The following is an 18,973-nucleotide window of genomic DNA, read 5'->3' on the forward strand; positions in this document are numbered from 1 at the left end:
GCCAGAAAAAAGAATTGCCATAGGTATCATCTTTGGGTCATTATGAGTCACAGGAGGAAGGGTAAACGCCTCAAAGGCACACTGTTAGTTATGTCTATGGCAGCTTATCTGGTTCCTTCCCTCTTAAAAAAAAAAGGGGGGGGGGGAAGGAAAAATAAATGAAATTTCAATAACTTTAGCATGTTATTGAGCACAAAGGAAGTTTTTTCTCTGTTTTCAGCACACTCTTCTCTGGGATCCAACATGTGGGTGGGACTATTAGGTGCTTAAGACTGTTGATGAAGATCCTGTGAAAGAGTATGCAGATTTTGGTGCTTACAGCACTAAAATCTTCATGTACAATAATTACCAGGATTTTTGTCCCCAATGTTAAATTCCATGGGCTTGACCTTACAAAATGTAACTGGGTATGCACACTTAATCACATCTAGTACTTATCGAATGTATAACATTATCAAAATGTGTTATTCCGATCAGTGCTCAAATAGGAGCTTGCACAGGGTTTGGAAAACAGTGAGGTGTTCACTGTTTCCAGTGAGGGGTTGGAAAACAGTGAGGCTTCAGTGCATTTTTAGTCCTCAGTTTTTGAGAGTTTTAAGAAAAAGAAACAGTGGCCAGGGAGCATGCTGCATTACGTGCATGTCCACTAGGGTGCCCAAACATCCGGAGAAATTTAAAAATCAAAGAGAAGCATTCTGCTTGCCTGAATTTTTTTCACTGTTCATGAACATCAGAGAATGTTTTTGGGTGAAATCCTGTAGAAGCATTTTAAGAAATCATAAACATGAATATTTTCACAAACCAAAACATGGAAAAAACACGCACATGGTTTCACTATTAAAAAATATGCAACACCAGTGAAAAATAATAGTGCCCACAGAGGAGCATGTTGGTTTCATGAGTGCAAAAGCCACCATTCCTAAAAGTAACAATGTTTATGAAGATTGGAAAATATGGAAAACATTCAGACAAGGAGAATGATCATGCTTAGTTTTAAAAGTTGCAAACACTGGGAGGATGCAGTGGTGAGTCTTGTCTGCAAAGATGTGATTGCAGCCTGGAAGTGGACCACATCTCCATGGGTCTCCCAAATAAACGAAAGATCTTTTATGACAAGAGGAAATATTTCGCACCATATCAAATAATGCCTTTGCACAGATCTGGGAGTGTGGTGTGTGGGCTCTGTCCAACTTCACTTGACCACAGCAGTGTTGTTGCTATTGGATCCTCTCAACGTTTTTCAAGTGACCGTACAGAACATAAATTGGAAATTCACGTCCAGGGAAGGCACTTTAGAACAACTACTCACAAAAGCAGAAACTCAAGGAAAAACAGGCGCTGGGCTGTAGTGGAGAGTAGCAACACTAAAGTCATGGTCCCAATACCACAGAAATTAATTTCCAGAGTCATGTTATGGTTACTAATTGGGTGATAACATCCATGATGGAATTCGAGCAACAGATGGAATCTCTTGAAAATATGGCAATGGGTGTTAGAATTAAAGTCTTGGGGGTCCCTCTGATTCCTGAATCACAGCATGTTAAAGCACTCCTGCTTTTGTTTCTAAAGCTGCCCTTTGTCATTTGACATTTGTAAGATCCTAGGACTCATCACAAGGTTCTGCAATACTAGCATCCGCAGCTGTAAACCTTCAGACTGAACCGGGCACTGCAACAGTGCAAGACAGAGAGAGACAGAGGATCACAAACATGGCATTTAAGAAGGGCATTTAAGAATGAATTGAACTGTAAAATGTTTATCTCCTATTCTTTAGTTGAAGAGAAGACTGTCTTAATTTTACTTAAATGTGCCAATAGCACGAAAATATGATATACCAATGTTTATTCTGATGGTGTGTTTAACAAGCTGTCTCATGGCAAGTATTGAGGACTGATGGCCCTGCTACTATGGCGGACAGCGTTTAGAGAGACGTTACTAATTAAGGCTTGATACTGAAGTTTTTAGGAAAAAAACTGGTATTTCTTTTTGCACACTCTTGGCCCTCTACTTCTGCTCTTTCAACATTTATTCTGTGTTCACAGGACCAGACAAATGAATAAAGGAAAACAACATAAACAGCCCTTGTGCAAAAACTTCTTGAATGAGTAATGTCAGTGGAGTGGCAAGGGAGGATTAAACAAACTAAATGACAAGCACTTTTTCAATATCTCAGAAGCAGGGCAAGGCAATAGTATTTACAAAAAGAGGACTACAAATCCCAAGAAATTATATCTGCAGGCAAATTTTGCTTTCATTTCTTTTTTTTTTTTTTTTTAGTGAACGATGGATACAAACCCAGTGGAAAATATGAATTTTACCCAAGGTTCATATCTGCTTTTCAACACATGAATAAAACATTCACCATCCGTGCAAGTTTAATTATTACTTAAACCAATAGCCTTATTATCTAGGAACTCTTTCATTATCAGACCTCTGGATGGCAGTGCCACATAAAGGTAAAAAAAGACTGAGTCTACCAGTTGCCAGTTAACTTCTTAAAACAGCAGTCATTCAATCTTTTGAGCCACCACATCAACTAGAACCTTCCTGAAACTTGTGAGATACATTTACAACTAGAAAGCAGGAACCACAAATTGGCAGACTACTTTATCCACCATAAAGCTGAGGAACCTTCTGAAGCCCTTCCTGGTGGTTATTGTAAGTACTAGCCTTGGAGTTGAAGGCCAACAAGGAACATGGGCAGGATCACCATCTTGACCGTTTTCTTCAGAGTTTGTTTTAAATATCTAAGAGTGTAAGAGTGAAAATAGTGCCTCCTTCCTGTGCACCAGAAAAGTTAACATTTGCATAACATTGCTTGCATTGTTAGTTCAACATTTTCTTGCAGGCTCCATTCAGCAAGTGAGATGTCACTTCTTGGAGAAGGATGTGGGAATGAGGGCTGTTGGGGGAGGTTAAATATTTTAAAACAGAGGGAGTACTTCCAGTCAGATGGTTTGGAGGACCACTAAGCCAAGATGTTTTTTTCTCTTTACTCTCCACTGTAGGAATAGGGCTTGGAAGGAACTGAACTAAAGCTTTTTTTTCTCTCCCAAAAGTGGGATTGGAATCCTCGCCCACTGCTCCTGGAAGAGGCACAAGAATATTGGTGGCTACTGAGGTTGAAGTCCCAGCATTTGATGCTGAAATGGAAGACCACTGAATAGCCTCAAGTTTTTTAATTGTTGGACAAAAGACTTACAAGACAAACTAAAATCTTTAGTCACTCGTTTACCATTTTTTCCAGGAGTTGTCAAGTTTATCCCCAAAAATATGCTCCCATTTAAATGGAATTTGCACTAATTTACTTCAACATGAAATTATGCCTGGAGTGCATCCTGAGCAGTACCCGGATTATCACGCATTATGATCTTGCAAGCCAGGTATAGGGGTTTGTAAAAATGTAGCATGTGGTTGTAACACGTCATGTTTGTATGATGCTGTCAAAGGGAGAAAAAAAAAAAAACTGTTTTATCGACTGTTTGGTAACAGTTTGCACAACCAAGCTTATGGGTACCAGGTAGACTTTAGGAAGCAGAGATTACCATTTGTTAGCCTACGTTTTGTTTTTAGCTCTTTCTTGTGTACAGGGTTGGCAGGGAGGGTTTGTCATGGATTGCAAGACAAAGTTCAGCGGGTGCTTTGTTAAAAGCAGCAGAGGCATATGCATGCTGCCCAAAGACACCAAGATCCAAATCAACCAGTCTGATTTTGGCTTGATAGTCTGAATTTGTATATCTAAGACTTCCGCATCCTTTTCGACCAAAGTACAAAATAAGGCATCAGTAAGCCCAAAATGCTTCGTAAGTGATGTTTCATCTGTTAGAATTATGTGAATCGAAGAATAATCCTGTATCAGCACAGAGAGGTGAAAGCAGTTCCTCTTCAGTTTCATCAGTATTATCCTGTTTAAAAGGATCTTCAAAGCTGGGGGGGAGAAGGGTTCTCTGCTTCAGAAAAAAAAGAAAATAATGATATAATTCAGATTGCTCTACCAAAAGACGGTAAATGGTACAGGTGCACCCCACGTTATGCTACCTCAGCACTGTTGTGCAAACACCGGTCATGCTAAAAGGGAAGAATCATGTGCACACTCCCCCTACCACTGGGCAAAAAATGGATTACCAAAGTCTACTTTGCATATGGGTGTCAGGAACTATGGTCTCAAGCCCCATAGGTGTCCCTTACTGTGCATGTGAGACAGGCTGCTAAGGAACACAAAGTCTCCCCAAGTCCTGAGAGGAGAGTATGGCGGGGCAACAGCTATCCCTCAGCAAACATCTTGTCCTGGCTGCCAATGCCAGTTTTGAGTCACAAATGCTATACCAGATTGAGACCTGGAAGCATCATGGTGGGCCTACCAGTGGAGGCAAAGATAGAGATTCCATCACATGTGCAGTGGGACTCCCACATCTGCCTTATAACCAGGAACAATGAAGTCAGTGACTGGCTTACTTTAATCCTTAATGACAAATTCTGAAAGATTTTACAAGATGAGCTGTATTGTGCATATATTCAACGATTCAGAATGGAAAAAAATGTAAAGCGTAATGATAGCTTTACTACATTCAGTTTACCATTTACGACTTAAACATTTACAGGGAACATCTTTACCTGAATGTTTAAAAAAATGCATAAATAACCAATCATCAAAATTGCAATAAATATGGCTACTGATGCTTAGAACTTTCATTCATTCCTAATTGCATTACTGGCACTTATAAAGCACTAGACATTTTCTGAGATAAGACTTGTACACATGCTACCATCTTTTATTTTGTTTTCTTTAACACTCAAGGATATGGACAATGTAGTAGATTATTCAACACAGTTTTGTTACCTGTTGTAAAGTCTTCTCACAGTGAAGACAGGCAGTGGAGACTTGAGACAACAGAATAGTCATATCTTCCTGCTGTTGCCTAAGCCAGATTAATTTCTCCCTTACATGTGCATCAACAACACTGAGCGCCATTTCTTCCTGACGACAAAGAGTTTCATGCAGATCTGAAAAATATGCCCGTACGCATGATCGAGCATTCTCTGCAATTCCTGGAACCTAATAAAGCACAAAAACATGCAAGTAAACAGAAGAAATACAGACATACAGCCTGACACTCAAAAGGAGACTATACAGACATGAACTGTAAAACAGTCATGCTTGGACCGCCCTGTATTGCATTATAATGTATTGTATTGCAGCATATATATGTAGCACTTTCTACATCTATATGTGGTGTTGCATCACTTGCCAGCAGGGGTAGCTTCCTACACCTTGTACGGTGTGTTGTTGGAGGGTGAAGGTTTTTGTTTTGGATCCTATGTGGCAAGTACTTCAATGGTGTGTGTGATGATCACTGAAGTGTGGGTAATGTGCTAAGGGACACAGTCCTTAGCAATGTGATGGATGAAGAAGTATGAGAGAGAGACTAGCAATTAATGGTTTTCAGTAAACTCATGTCATGTGTATTTTTATAACACCCAGTCACACATGAGGTTTTCCTGGGACTCTTGTATGGGAGCGAGGCTAGTCTTGGGCTAGTCTTGGGGTTACTTACTAGAAGATCCAGGCCTTCAGGTATTTGCGAAAATCAAGAGAGAGGATGAGGCTCTAATGTGGTGCAGGAGGTACTTCCACACTTTAGAAGCAATGTAAGAGAAGGCTTGACCTCCTGACCTGATTTTGTTTATGCATAGGACGTGTGCTACTGAGAGTCCAGCTGAGCAAAGGTGCCTGGGAGGTTGGTGGAAATTTACACAGTTGTACATGTAGGCTGGGCATGTGTTGTATGTATGGGTAGGAATCTTGAACTGTGTGCGCTTGTGTATCTGAAGGCCGGTGGAGTTCCCTCAGTTGACGTGTGATGTGAGATTGGCATATGAAGTTGAGGACGAGTTTAGCAGCTGTGTCTTGGACGGTGTGTAGTCTTTTGGTGAGTTGCTTGGAGTAAAGAGAGTTCCCGCAGACCAGTCTGCTGGTGATGGAAGGCTTGGGTGACAGTCTTCCTGAAGTTGTTTGGTAGCCATTTGTAGATATTTCTTAACAGCATTTGGGTGTGGAAGTAAGCCATGATGACAGTGTTGACCTGGGCGGCCAGGTAAACTTAGCTAGCCACTGCTCTGGGTTGTCCATTCTGACATTTTTATTTAAAGTTTATGGTTCTGAGTAGGTAGAGGTTTGAAGGAGAGATGTTGAGGGGCGCATCTGGTTACTATCACCCCATATAAAACTGTCATTGTGAGCAATGAAGGAGTATAATAGTATGTGGCTTATTGGGACCTGCAGCAATGGTCTTAATTAAAGTTCTCCATTGGCTAGTGGCATAAGGCAGATATCTTCAGTTACGCCATGCTTGTTCATTTGGTGATGGGTAGTTTATTACTGTGGAGTGGAGAAGTAGTGGATGATTAACATCACCAATAGCAGGTCTGTCTTATGTGATTTGAAGACTGTCAAGCAGTATAAATGAATTATTTATGCAGCTTGTATGAACTACAATTGGCTGCTGTAATCTGATTTTTAAATATCATGGATTTGGCTACTACTGGCCCGCTGTATACTTTACTCTCAGCATTTTTATATTCGAATTCTTCCTCACATAGCTCCTGCCAATTCTCCCTCAAAGTGCAGCTCACACTCATTACACATCAGCTAATCCACTTAGAAATGAGATTGGAACATTGAGCTAATGTACTTAAATAGACTCTACGCATTGTTCTAAAGTAAACTGGCTTTAAGCAAAATGAGTCTGGGTGTTTGCTTATTTTTATCTTGTAAGGACCATTCACATCCTTTGATCAAAAGCATTCTTTAACGGTTAATCCCGACCCTCACCTGACTAAGGCTAATGGAAAAAGAGGACTGTTTATGAGTGGAGATGTGTGAATGCACAGTTACTGGAAAAAACGGAAACCCTTTCCTGTCCCACTCTCCAGGGACTCCAGGGACTAAATCAGATGCTTACCAAAGCTAAAGGCTGCATCATTTTACTGATATTGCTTTATAGCCTCTTATAAAAGGTCTGTCTCAGCATCCACGTAGGCTACTGTGATTTATAATGGTCAGAGTGTCAAAGAGTTTAAGGCTTGTATGGCTTCAACTAGTGAGATTTATCATATTCATCTGAGCATGAAACACCAAAGCATTATCAGTTTAAAAAGTGTACATGACGCAAATGTTACGTACTTATTCGAATAGGCTCAGTAACTGTACCAGTCGAGGATACCTACCGTTTGTTTTACAATACTGATACTTTCATTCACAGCCATAGAATGACTCAACGTTAGCAATTATAATTACCCAACATCAAAGTAGCAGTCTAATTAACCTGAGGGCGCAGAAAACATTAAAGGGAGGGCTGCAAACTGCAATTCTCCTCTCCTCTGGGTGCCACTCCAAAAACAATCCGGACCACAGGTAACTCATCGCTGTTGTAAATCGCTGATGTCCTGAACTGTATGAAAAGGTTTCTTCACACTGTTGATATTTTGTATTCCCTTTTTCCAGATGGTGACAGTTCACATATCCCAAGTTACCAGCTTAAGACGTTACAGCAACTATATACTCAATATGGGCTCTCACCCAGCACGCCATTTACTGACGAATGCAGACTCTCCATTTTTACAGACTTTCAGCATTATTTTCCGGTCTACCTTGAGGATCACAGCACTCTATATGATCTACTCATGCCTACTGCATATTACATTTTTAGCAGACACAACACAGGGATCCCAGTTGGAACGTCCTATATACCAAAGCAAACTGGTTCAATTTTTTTTATTTGTTTTTAATACAGGAGAATCACTTACTCAAATATGTATATTAACGACATACCACTCCAGTGACTTTCTCTGCATCATCTACAGATTAATTCCAGTCTTTACTCAGTCCTGATGATGGCCCAAAGTGACAATCAATGAGTCAAAATACTGGCTTGTTTCAAGTGTCCAATAGGGACTATTAGGGTCGATATACAGACCTACCAATATCACAAAAGACTTCTTTTGGATCAAGCCCCTTACAAAACAATGTACTGCCACTTGCTTCTCCAAGTGGGACTAATTACGATTGCAGTCTATTGAAATTTCACTTATGAGGGTCATGCGTTCCATGTGTTGCAGTGAGCACTGTACCATCTATACTTTTAGCGCCATATGTCATATGCCATAAGAGTGAATTAATTAAATTAATTTTGACCTTTAAGGATGTCCAGGATTGTATATTTCTATTTGTTCCGATCATTTAAACCAAATCAGTGATTTCACTAAGTTGGGCCTTAGTATTAATGTGGTGTAGAAAACACTGGGGCCACTAAGGATCCAATTGGCAAAGGATTGCTATGTATTTTTAAATTATATTGCATCTGTAAGACCTTGCATCGTTAGGTGGGTCTTGCCCCAGACATTTTGTCTTGACTTCCAGTTTTGTTGCTGTAACTTTTTCTTGGCTTTATGACTCTGGGCCCTTTACCACTGGTAACTAGTGCTAAAGTGCATGTGCTTCTCCACTAAAACATGGTAACATTGGCGTATCCACAATTGGCATATTTAATTTACGTGCAAGTCCCTTGTAAATTGGTATACCATATAGTCAGGGCTTGTAAACTAAATGCTACTAGTGGGCCAGGAGCACTTGTTGTGCCCTGTAAACGTCTCACGCCTGCCACTGCAGAGCCTGTGTGTGCTGTCTCACTGCCACCCTGACTTGGCATTCAACCTCTTACTAAGCCTGAAACTCCCCTTTTCTGGCATATAACTCACAGTTAAGGTAGGCCCTATGTAGCCCATAGAGCACAGTGCTATGTAAGTAAAAGGTAAGACATGTACTTTTAAGACTTTCATGTCCTGAAAATGAAAAACTCCCTACCCCTCTTATAAGCTAGCACTGGGAATTCCTTATAATACATTTACACTGTAATGCCTGATCCAAGAGGAGTAACTGCATCATGTTTAGTATCACTGGAATAGTCATGATAAAACATCTTTACTGGTAAAGTCATATTTATCATTATTGTTTATGAAATGCCACTTTATTTTTAGAAAGTGGGCATTTGTCTGCTCCCACTGCCCTGTATGGCTACAGCCTATCTCCAATATAGGTATGGCCTGGGTTTGGTGACAGCTACACTTGTGAATTCCCTTCAGACACTGCATTAATCTGCATTCTGAAGGGTCTTCCTGAGGAGGAGGTTGGGAAGGGCTCCCACTTACATCTAAAAGGGTAGTGGCTAGGGTGCTCATGAAGGGGCTGATTACCTCCCCTCCTCCCCCACTGATAGTCTGGAGCCGGAGCTGCACTGAAAGGGGGATCTGTGCACTTCACAGAAACCTTCTGAGGTAATTCCCCACATCAAAGACACTTCTTAATATAAGTACTGGGCCCCTGACCCACTAAAATTGGTACACTTCTGGACTGAAGGAAACTCTGCTGGAGTAAAGACTGCTGTGCTGTAGGATCACCACTTTGCAGGGCCTGACAGTTTTAAGGAACTGCTGCCCTGCCTTTCTGAGCTGCCCTGATGCCTGCTGATCTCTGCCCTGCAACTCAAGATTCAACCATGACCCTCAGAGGGACTCCAACAGCCTTGCCCCTGGTTCTAAGTCAGGTCTCTGGGACATCAAAGACCTCAAGCGCAGCTTCATTACAGCTTGCCGCTCATCTAACCAAGATTTCAGCACAGCTTTGCGGTCACCGGTCACTCTCTTTTACTCAAGAGTTCTACACGGCCCCAATTGCAGCTTGCTGCTCACCCAAACAAAATTTCATTGTGGCTTTGCCGCAGCCTGCTGCTTGCTCTATCCGGACGTCCGAGTGGCCTTGCGGCAACCCGCCACCCTTCTCAACAGGACTCTGGAGCAGCTTCAGTGCAGGCCACCACCTGTGTTGGCACGTGACTGAGACGTGCATTACACGTGGGTCTTCCCCAACCGGTGAGTTGCGCTTGAGCACAACCCTGTTTCTTGCCTTCGTGCCGGCCCAACACAGATCACTTCGCCTCCACCCATGGCAGCGGCGGTATCTTCCCTGATTCGTAGGCTCGAACAGCCTTCAAGCTTCCGCTGAGCTCTCTCTGTATCGCGGACATAATACTTAATACTCTTCAGCCGGGCTGCTCCAGAATGGCCCCAATCAACCCACTATGCTCTCCTCACGGAGGGACACTCAAACTCCATCACAATACTGTAAAGACTCTAAAATAAGCCTTATACACAGTGTGCTTAATGTGATATCTTTTGAAAGTGAATATTCATTGGATTTTTGTCATTTTTGGTCTTGAGCTCTTCAGATAAATAATGTCTATTTCACTACACCTGTGTGGAGTCCTTTTTATGGTGTGTCATTGTGATTACTATACGTGTGTTGCACAAACACTTTACACATTGCCTTTTAAGTTAAGCCTGACTGCTCTGTGCCACGCTACCAGAGGGAGAGAGCAGATTCATTTAAGTTGTGTACTTGTCTTGCCATGACTAGGACTGTGGTCACTACTTGGACAGGGTGTATACCTCTGCCAACTAGAGACCCAACTTCTAACAGTATTGCACAGAAAAAGACAGGGATCAGTTTAGAGCACTAATAAAAACACAATATGAGGACAAAAGCCTGAGAATCATGGAAGTTAATATGCACTCATGTCCCATAGCACATGTAGCAAAGCAGCAGTTTTATGTGGTATGACTTGGGAGTCTTACCATGTAATACTAGCAAGTTACCCAGAAGTGGATCACAGGTTCACACTAGTAAACCTTAGCTCAGTCCTGTTAGTGTGACAAAGAGCAATCAGGCTACTTAGAGGAACATGTGTAAAGCATTTCATAACACCCACATGGACAATAAAAAAATGACACGACTCGAAAGAACTCGGACACCAATTTAGAAAAATAAAGCAGATTTTTATCTTAATTTAGATACCAAAATTAACTTTTTATCTTTCAGACAACCGGAGCTGGGAATTTTTAAAGTGTTGAAAAATAGAGTACTTTTAATGGTCAAACGACTCCCACTGAAATCAATGGGGAAAATCAAAGTGTGCAATTGGTCACGTGTAGGGTGAGCTCCGGGGAACCCACTTGGAGTTAAGGTCTTGCAAGTCCCTAGACCAAGCCTCAACAGCCAGTTTCTAGTTACCTTGCCCAGGTAGTCCGGGTGCATAGGTGCTCTGGCTGTCCCTGGTACTGACGGCAACACAAAGATTCTTCTGCAGGTTGCAGGTGACTGGTACCAACAGTCAGGGAAGTCTGCTTTGGTTTCTGGCATCCACTGGAGTCCATCTTGCTGGGAGCAACTGGTTGTCACCACGGGCTCACGTCGATCACATAGTTCCAGTATATGGTCTCCTCGGGTCACTGAAGTGTCCTCTCTTCACTCTGCAGCGGAGTCCCAAGTCCTGTTGTCGGTGACGGCATCATCTTTGTGCCTCTTCTTGGATTCAAAGTCAGAACTAAGGTTCTGGATGCCAGGGGTGTCTCTTAAATCCTGGTTTAGGGGAGTGTTAAGTGTGTGGGAGACAGTGGCCAAGGGGCTACTGATCCCTGAGGCTAGCCCAACACTGAAGTGACAACTTTGTGCAGGAGTATGACACTTTTCTACCCAGAACCCACTATTCTTAAGGTTTGCCACCATGGCAGAATGCTTCTTCGGCTGTACAGACCTCCTTAGCCTACGTTTGATACCAAGCACAGGGTGAATTGGCAGGCACATCATGGAGCTGGACATCTGGGGACGGCCTGGGTGCCAGCCCATGTTATCCTATGGAACGCTGGTGACTTTAGGTGGCATTAAGTTTTAAATGCTGCCACAGGGCCATATATGTTCGTGCATATATGTCCACACTCATAACAAAATGCATCCTGACTCCTGGGCTACAGGAGGCCTGCCTTTGGGTTGACTGACTGGTGCTATAAGCAGTGAAGAGACTCTGCCTGCACTTGGTGTGGCCAGAGTCGAACTTGAGCAGACAAGCTGCTCGTGCAGGCTGACGTTGCAGCTCTGCAGGCTTTGCTTTTACTTGGGTCATACAGGGTGGTACAATCAATGCTGCAGCCCTGGTTACCCCTTTACCATGCCTGCCTTAGGTACCACTGGTACCATTTATTAGGGCCTTACAGGGGTGGTAAAGTCCTTGTCAAATGGGTTTACCAAACCACAGTACCTTTTTTTAGGGGAAGGGCACTGGCACTTTGGCCTGGTTAGCAGGCCTTGGTAAAATGTCAGGTCAAAATCAACAGAATCAAGCAGCAAGTGGGGCAAAAAGCAGGGGCATCTGCAAAGAAGCCCAGTTTGCTACTGAACGCCTTCTATAGTCTATAACAAATAAGTGAGGGCATTTCACATGTTACAGTATTGATCTTATTGAGTGTCTGGCACTGTTTAGTTGTCAATATACATAATGAATAAATGAGTGGGTTATGCGTGCTTCAGTAGTCCAAGATCACAAACGAATTACTGGGTGTTTTCCCCCCCGGAGCATTCTAAACATCGATCTAGGAAACCTGTGCAGTGCACCGGTGATGCTCATAAGACTGGTGTCTCAAAAACAATTTGGTCAACTTGGTACACAGACTTTCTGCTGAAACTGTCACTTGATTAACGGTACATTTCAGGAGACAAAATGAGGTGAGGAACGAGAAAAAGAGAGATCAATATGGTAAGGGGGGGGTGACAGACACAGACCAAGAAAGGGGCAGAAGAAGATTAGAGAACAAAAATACAAAAACTATGCAACAAAATAGAAAAAAACATGAGAAACAGCAACTACAGAAAACGTAACAAATTAGGAAAGGGGTACCAAAATACAAACAGATTAAAGATATGAACATCAGGAAAGGCAGAAACCACAACGTTGTCAATGCAATTAGGCAAAGTACAAAACGAAAAGGGAGCTAGATAAGGATAATATAAAAAAGAAAAAGAGCGTGCAAGACTAAATTCGGCAATAAAATTGAAGATATGAGTTCAGAATGAGAAAATGAAAAACGGAATAATAGTAAAAAATATATTAGACTATACATGACGAAGTGCTCTGCATAATTTACAGGTTTCAATCCTTTTGAGGTAGTTCAGTGAATTAATAAATCATATGCAGACATATAGGTGTAGCCTGCAGTCATAGGTTCTAATCCTAGTTTAATAGCTCAGTGGCTGAATGCTAAATTGAATATCCTGCAGCCACAGATTCCGATCCTAATGAAAACGCTCAGTCAGTTGATGCAATTACTTTGTGTATCCCTTTACACACAAGTTTCAAACCAATCATACCACAACAACTACTGAGGAAGTGCATCTGATATGTGTACAACTTGTATGCGTATAAGGGTCCCAACTTAGTGATATATGTGGGACAAATAAGTCTCTGCTGCACGTTATATGGGCACTGGAAGCTACAAGGGAGTTTCATGACCACATAGAGGAAAGAGGCCATAAGTAGAGTTCCTGTATGAGGTCACGGGACTCCGAAGTGACCTGCAATATCCTTATAATTTAAGTCGGAGTGTATTTTATTCCTTATAATACATAGTGACACCTTCACCATTCCCACCAACCGATTAAATCCTTGGTGAAAGAGATAGGCTGTAGAAACGACGAACAAACGCATAATCTTTAGTGAAATATTAAACACAACAAAAAGCAGTAATTTGTTGCAAAAATATACTAGAATCAGTTTAATGCAAGTCAAACTTAATGTAAAAATGCTGTAGCTCAGAATGTACACCAATACCGCAGAGATATTCAATTTCCCCCGTAGTGACTGATAGTGTCTAAACATTGAACATGTTTCCATGAATATCTCCGTTTTGTTTATCATTGTTCATTTGAGAAAAATAACAGAAGAATGAAAAGCCAGCGCTCGTTTTCTTTGTTCAAAATGCAGCAATAATTGTGCTATGGGAACGGCTGTTCACCTAAGCGGCTGGGTCTGGCAGGAGGTATTATGAAATCAAAGGTTAACTGTAATAACCTGTTAGAGTTGAGAAGCTATGTCAATTCTTCGTTACAGGTGAATATAGACGTCACAACTCGACATTAATAAGGACATTATAGACAGGCGTTTATACATGGATTGCATGTCCCCTTATATTATACCTCCCTTCTAGAGATCCTCGTATAAGGTGAAACGTTCTGTGACCTGTGATTGCTAGCTTCCCAAATTTTGCTTACGTGTTCAAATGTCAGGGATTCATCATTCAGTAATGAAGTAAACATTCGTAGCTTTCATTTAAGTGCATAGTTGCAACAAATATGTTACTCAGCTGGAAACGTGGGGTTGAAATGGTCTAATGATAATCTGTCAGTGCCAGACGCACCACAGATCAGTGTGCAGGCTGATTTTGTGACTATGTGTGGGCTGGTTTGACTATGTGTGGGCTGGTTTTGCGGTGTGGTGGGCAGGTTATGCGGCTGGGTGGGGACCAGTGCTATCAACTTACCTACTTAAAGACAAGGAAGTGGCAGCAGGTAGAACGGTGCAGACAACAGGTCACTGTGAGCACGGGCCAGCATGGAACGGAAGGAGTTGCATCATGTCATATCCGATACTCTGTGGTAGGCCATGCAGTTCTAATTTGACGCACCACACCTGCCACCTGACCCACCACACCTGCTTCATGCATACATTCCCAAAGATGCCCACTCCTACTCTATTCCTAACCTAGTAGTGTGAGTGCTTAAATGCCAATGGCAGCCAACTGAATGTGCATGGGATGGGCCAATGGGAATGCAAGCTGTAATAATTTTTCTATGCAGCTGGAACTTCACAAATGTCCGAGGGGAGAGAGCCCAACTGCCTGACAGGTTCTGTCATACAATGTTGTTTGGGGAAGTCTAACACAATGGAGGAGTAGCTGCTGAGACAGGCAAAGATGATTTTTTTTATATGCATGTTCTTCCTTTCATAGCCAACTTGTTTAAATGTTTAGAAATAAAATAGACGTACAAGTTACTGAACTTTGCTAACACTCTTTTTGGTTGAGAGTCTACCTAACAGCAGACTTGTGAACTTTTGAATACTCCCCCAAGCTCTAGACTGGATCCGAAAACATTTCTGCAGTACCCTTGAATTTTGGCAAGTGGTGCAAATGTGTCTCCATGCAAATGCGGTTCCATGCCAGACATACACAGGCTTTTATAGGTGCTACCCATGCACGCTGACATCAGTTGCTTTCTGACTTGTCTGCACCTGATGACACAGCCAAAATCAGATCAATTATGGCCAATGTGCAGATCTCTAAGTTGGAATCCCATTAGATAAAAACCGTTCACAGAACAGGGAGACAGGAGGGTTGATGCAAAATCTGTAGTTAGAGCGCCTGATTTATATCTTGGCGGAGGGGAATACTCCGTCAGAAACATGACGGATATACAGTCTGCAGTATCATGATCACATTATATCCTATCCTATGGAGATCGTAATACCGTGGACAGGATATCTGTCACGTTTGTGGTGGAGTATTCCATCTGCCAAGATCTAATAGAGGCCCAGAGTCTCTAACAGAAAGAGCAATATTGAAGGTAAGTAACTTATGATACAAACTTCTAACCCCAGACCAGTGGGTCTGTGAAATGGCTCACACCACTAAGTTCTAAAGTACCGAGCAGGCAAAGTGCCTAATCAGTAGAACTGGCTGTCTAGAACATAATTCTGAATATATGGAGCTACAACCATGTAGCAGAGTAACAGATGTACAGAACAGGCACTCTGCGTGGAAACACAGTGGAAGCAGACTTTCCTCAGGTAAAATGAGCCGGCAATCCTTCATGGGGCAGAATTGACTATATAATGACAATCTGTCTTTTGGCAAGTATGTAGCAGATCTTAAAAGAAAGAAAAATCCGGCGAAAGATGGTCCTTATTTACACAGCTGTGCCTTTCTTTGCTCCTGATAATCCAATGAAGATCTGATAGTCCACTACGGAGTTCTTTAGTCAATCAATGTAGAAGCTAAGAGCCTTTTTTGGATTTGGTTCCAGGTCACCAGGCTGCCAAGATGACATCAACAAATTCAGGAGGGAAGGCCGAAAGCACTTAACTGTCACAGTTCAATCTCCAAAGGGAAGATGTGTAGGTTGTGCAGGCTCATGTGCATAACCTTGCCCCCTGCAGCAACAGGAGACCCTTCTGAAGGGTCACTATGATCATGATATTGTTCCTTCTCTGTGGTGGCAAAAAGATCAAGTCCGGCCTCTCCCCATTCGCAGAACAGACCCTGTACCTCCTTGACCTATAAGTGACATTTGTGATCTGCAAGGTGTCAATGCCTTAGTTTGTCAGCTCTGGTGTTCAGGGGATCCACAAGGTGAGTTTCACCAGAAAAAATCCTTGGCGGCCTAGCCATGTGCAGACACAGAAATCCCTTCTGGCTCACAACCCACCCGGCTCTGCTTGTTGCATTACCACATGGTGGTGGTGCTGACAAGGAACACCAGCATCAGCTCCCCTTTGATGGATGTCAGGAAGGTTTTCAACATGAAGTGGATGGCTCTCAGCTCCTAAATGGTGATATGGAGCAAGGCCTCCGTCTGAGACCAGACTCCGTCCAAGACCAGACACCTCTGATCTCCACTTCTCTAAGATGGCCTCTGCAAACCCAGAAGTGATGCATTGTTCACTACTATGAGCTCTGGTTGGGGTAAGGAGAGGGGTCTGCCATTTACTCAATTGTGGTCCTGCAGCCATCACTGCGGATATTTCCCCTCTGAAATCTGGACCCAATCGGAAAGATCCCTCTGGTACTGTGCCCACTGGGACTTCAGATCCCACTGTAGAGCCCACATATGCCACCTGGCATGTTTGGCAAGCAGGATGCAGGAGGCCATTAGTCCCAGCAACTTCAGAGTCATCCTCACTAAGGTCCAGGACAGATGTTTAAACATTGGACTCCAATGGATAGGCACAAATGTCTCCAATGAAGGGTAGCATCTGCAAAGGAGTCGGTGTGAATTCAGCACACTGACCGGGAACCACAAGGGTGTCTCGAGGCAAACCCACCTTCAACAGATAGTCATCAAAGCAGGGGAACACTGGAACCCCCGACCCTCGAAGATGTGCTGTTACCACAGCCATCACTTTCACGAATACAGCACAGCAAACTGAAAATTCTTGTGGCTTATGCCTGTGGGCTTGGAGGACGCGGATGCGACCAGCGCTAACCTCTAGTCTCCGGGTTCAGGACTGGCACCAAGAAGTAGTGGGAATAACAAGGAACAACCTTTTGTGCCAGTACCCTCTATATGGCTCTTTTGGACAAAAAAGCCTGCAGTTCCTATTGCAAGAGAGAAAGATGGTCCTCCGACAGCCAGTCAGTATGAGGATGGCGGGAGGTGCGACAGGGGATTTAAGAAATGGTAAGATGCAACCCTGCTGAACAATTTGCAGGACCCACTTAAGTAAAGTTACAGCCTGCTACCCTGGCAGAAATTGACAGACCCTGCCTCAGAAACGGTGGATTTGTGCTTTGAAAAGCATGCTAATGAGGCATGGGTTGTGCTGCAGCTAGAGGGGCAAAGACTGGGCTGCATGCTGTCCTACTGCTCTCTCTTGTCGACACCGCTGTCATGGCTACAAAAAGGCGACAAGGGTACCGGCTAATACTCTTGACGATACCGGAAGCCCCTACCATAGCCTAGGAGGCGGCTAAAATACTGATTCGGCTAGTGGGTAGGGGCAGAGAGGCCCAGGGAGCACACTGTGGCTCTGATATCTTTCAAACACTCCAGGGCGAGTTTGCTTTGTTCCCCCAACATTTGGGAATTGTCAAATGGCATGTCCATGAGACTAGCCAGAACGTCTCCTGAAAAACCAATAGACTGTAACCAGGTGTGCCTGTGAAGAGTCACCCTGAAGCCAATAGCTGTACCAAAAGAGGCAGTGGTATCTAGCCTAGAGAAAATGGTAAACTTGGCTGTATCATAGCCATCCTGTATGCGCTCACAAAGGATGGCATGGGTTTCTTACATTATCATGGGTGATAACTGGCCACTGAGTCTCAATATGGCGTGAGAGTAGTGGTCTAAGAGGCAGTTGGCATTCACAGGGCAAAGGGCCATACTTGGTAGACTAACAATTCGATTACCAAAGGTTTCTAGCCTCTTCAATTTCCTGACCGAGGAATGAGTTTGGGTTCACGTTGCTGGTCGAAGCCTGCACCACAAGGATATCAGGTGCAGGGTGCTGTGTAAGAAAATCTGAGTCGACCGGAGCAGGGCAATGGCACCTGTGCTCTATTGATTAACAAGTGAGCTGGGGCAGGGCTTGGCCCAGGTTCCATCAGTAAAAGCCTCACTGAATAGAAGGAGGAGCTCAGAAGTTGTTTGCAAAAGCTCGGGGACCTCAGTCAAGATGTTACTCTCAACTTTGCTAACAGAAAGCTGAAGATCGAGGACCGCTGCCAACGCATAACCATAATAAAGGAGGTGGTGTCTTCTGTGGCAGTGCCCAGAGTTGAAACCAATTCAGTGGCTAGGCAACTATCTAAACAAGTGGCATCCTGGAGGTCCTCATACCAGGTCTCCTCCTAATATGGCATCATAGCCACCATTGTCAGAATCGAAACAAGTTACTTACCTTCAGTAACACCTTCTCAGGTATCTATCTAGCCATAAATTCCTTAACTTAGAATTATCCTAAGTCATCAGACTGGATGCAGAAATTTTTCATGAGCTGTAACCCTGCACGCTGGTTCCGATCCACGTGGGGTCATCTGCATCATCGGCACTGGTAGTCACATGCCATCCCATCACATGGACGTCAGTTTCTGTTCACAACTTTCGACGCCAAGAGGGTAGAGCCATGAAGAACACTGACCACTGGTGAGGAAAACTAGGCCCCTGAAAGGGGGAAGAGCTCTATCCCTAGAAATTCGTTTGCAGAGTGTGGAGGATGAGTGGATCAGTAAGAAATCTGCAGCTTTGCCAGTTAAGACATCACAAAAGTTAAGTAACTTGTTCATCTGACAGAGACTTCTAGGCGCAGATTCCTTA

At 43.2% G+C, this 18,973-nt stretch overlaps 1 protein-coding gene across 1 annotated transcript in view; it reads right to left on the reverse strand.

Annotated features, from left to right (window-relative positions):
- Window positions 1–18,973, reverse strand: part of TRIM23 (tripartite motif containing 23) — a 331,702-nt gene that overhangs the window by 178,494 nt on the left and 134,235 nt on the right. Inside the window, exon 6 of the mRNA XM_069222783.1 lies at window positions 4,841–5,056. Coding sequence (XP_069078884.1) covers window positions 4,841–5,056 — 216 coding nt within the window. The remainder of the gene's footprint in view (window positions 1–4,840; window positions 5,057–18,973) is intronic.

This window comes from Pleurodeles waltl, chromosome 1_1 (assembly GCF_031143425.1).
Source record: "Pleurodeles waltl isolate 20211129_DDA chromosome 1_1, aPleWal1.hap1.20221129, whole genome shotgun sequence".
NCBI classification, from domain to species: Eukaryota; Metazoa; Chordata; class Amphibia; order Caudata; family Salamandridae; genus Pleurodeles; species Pleurodeles waltl.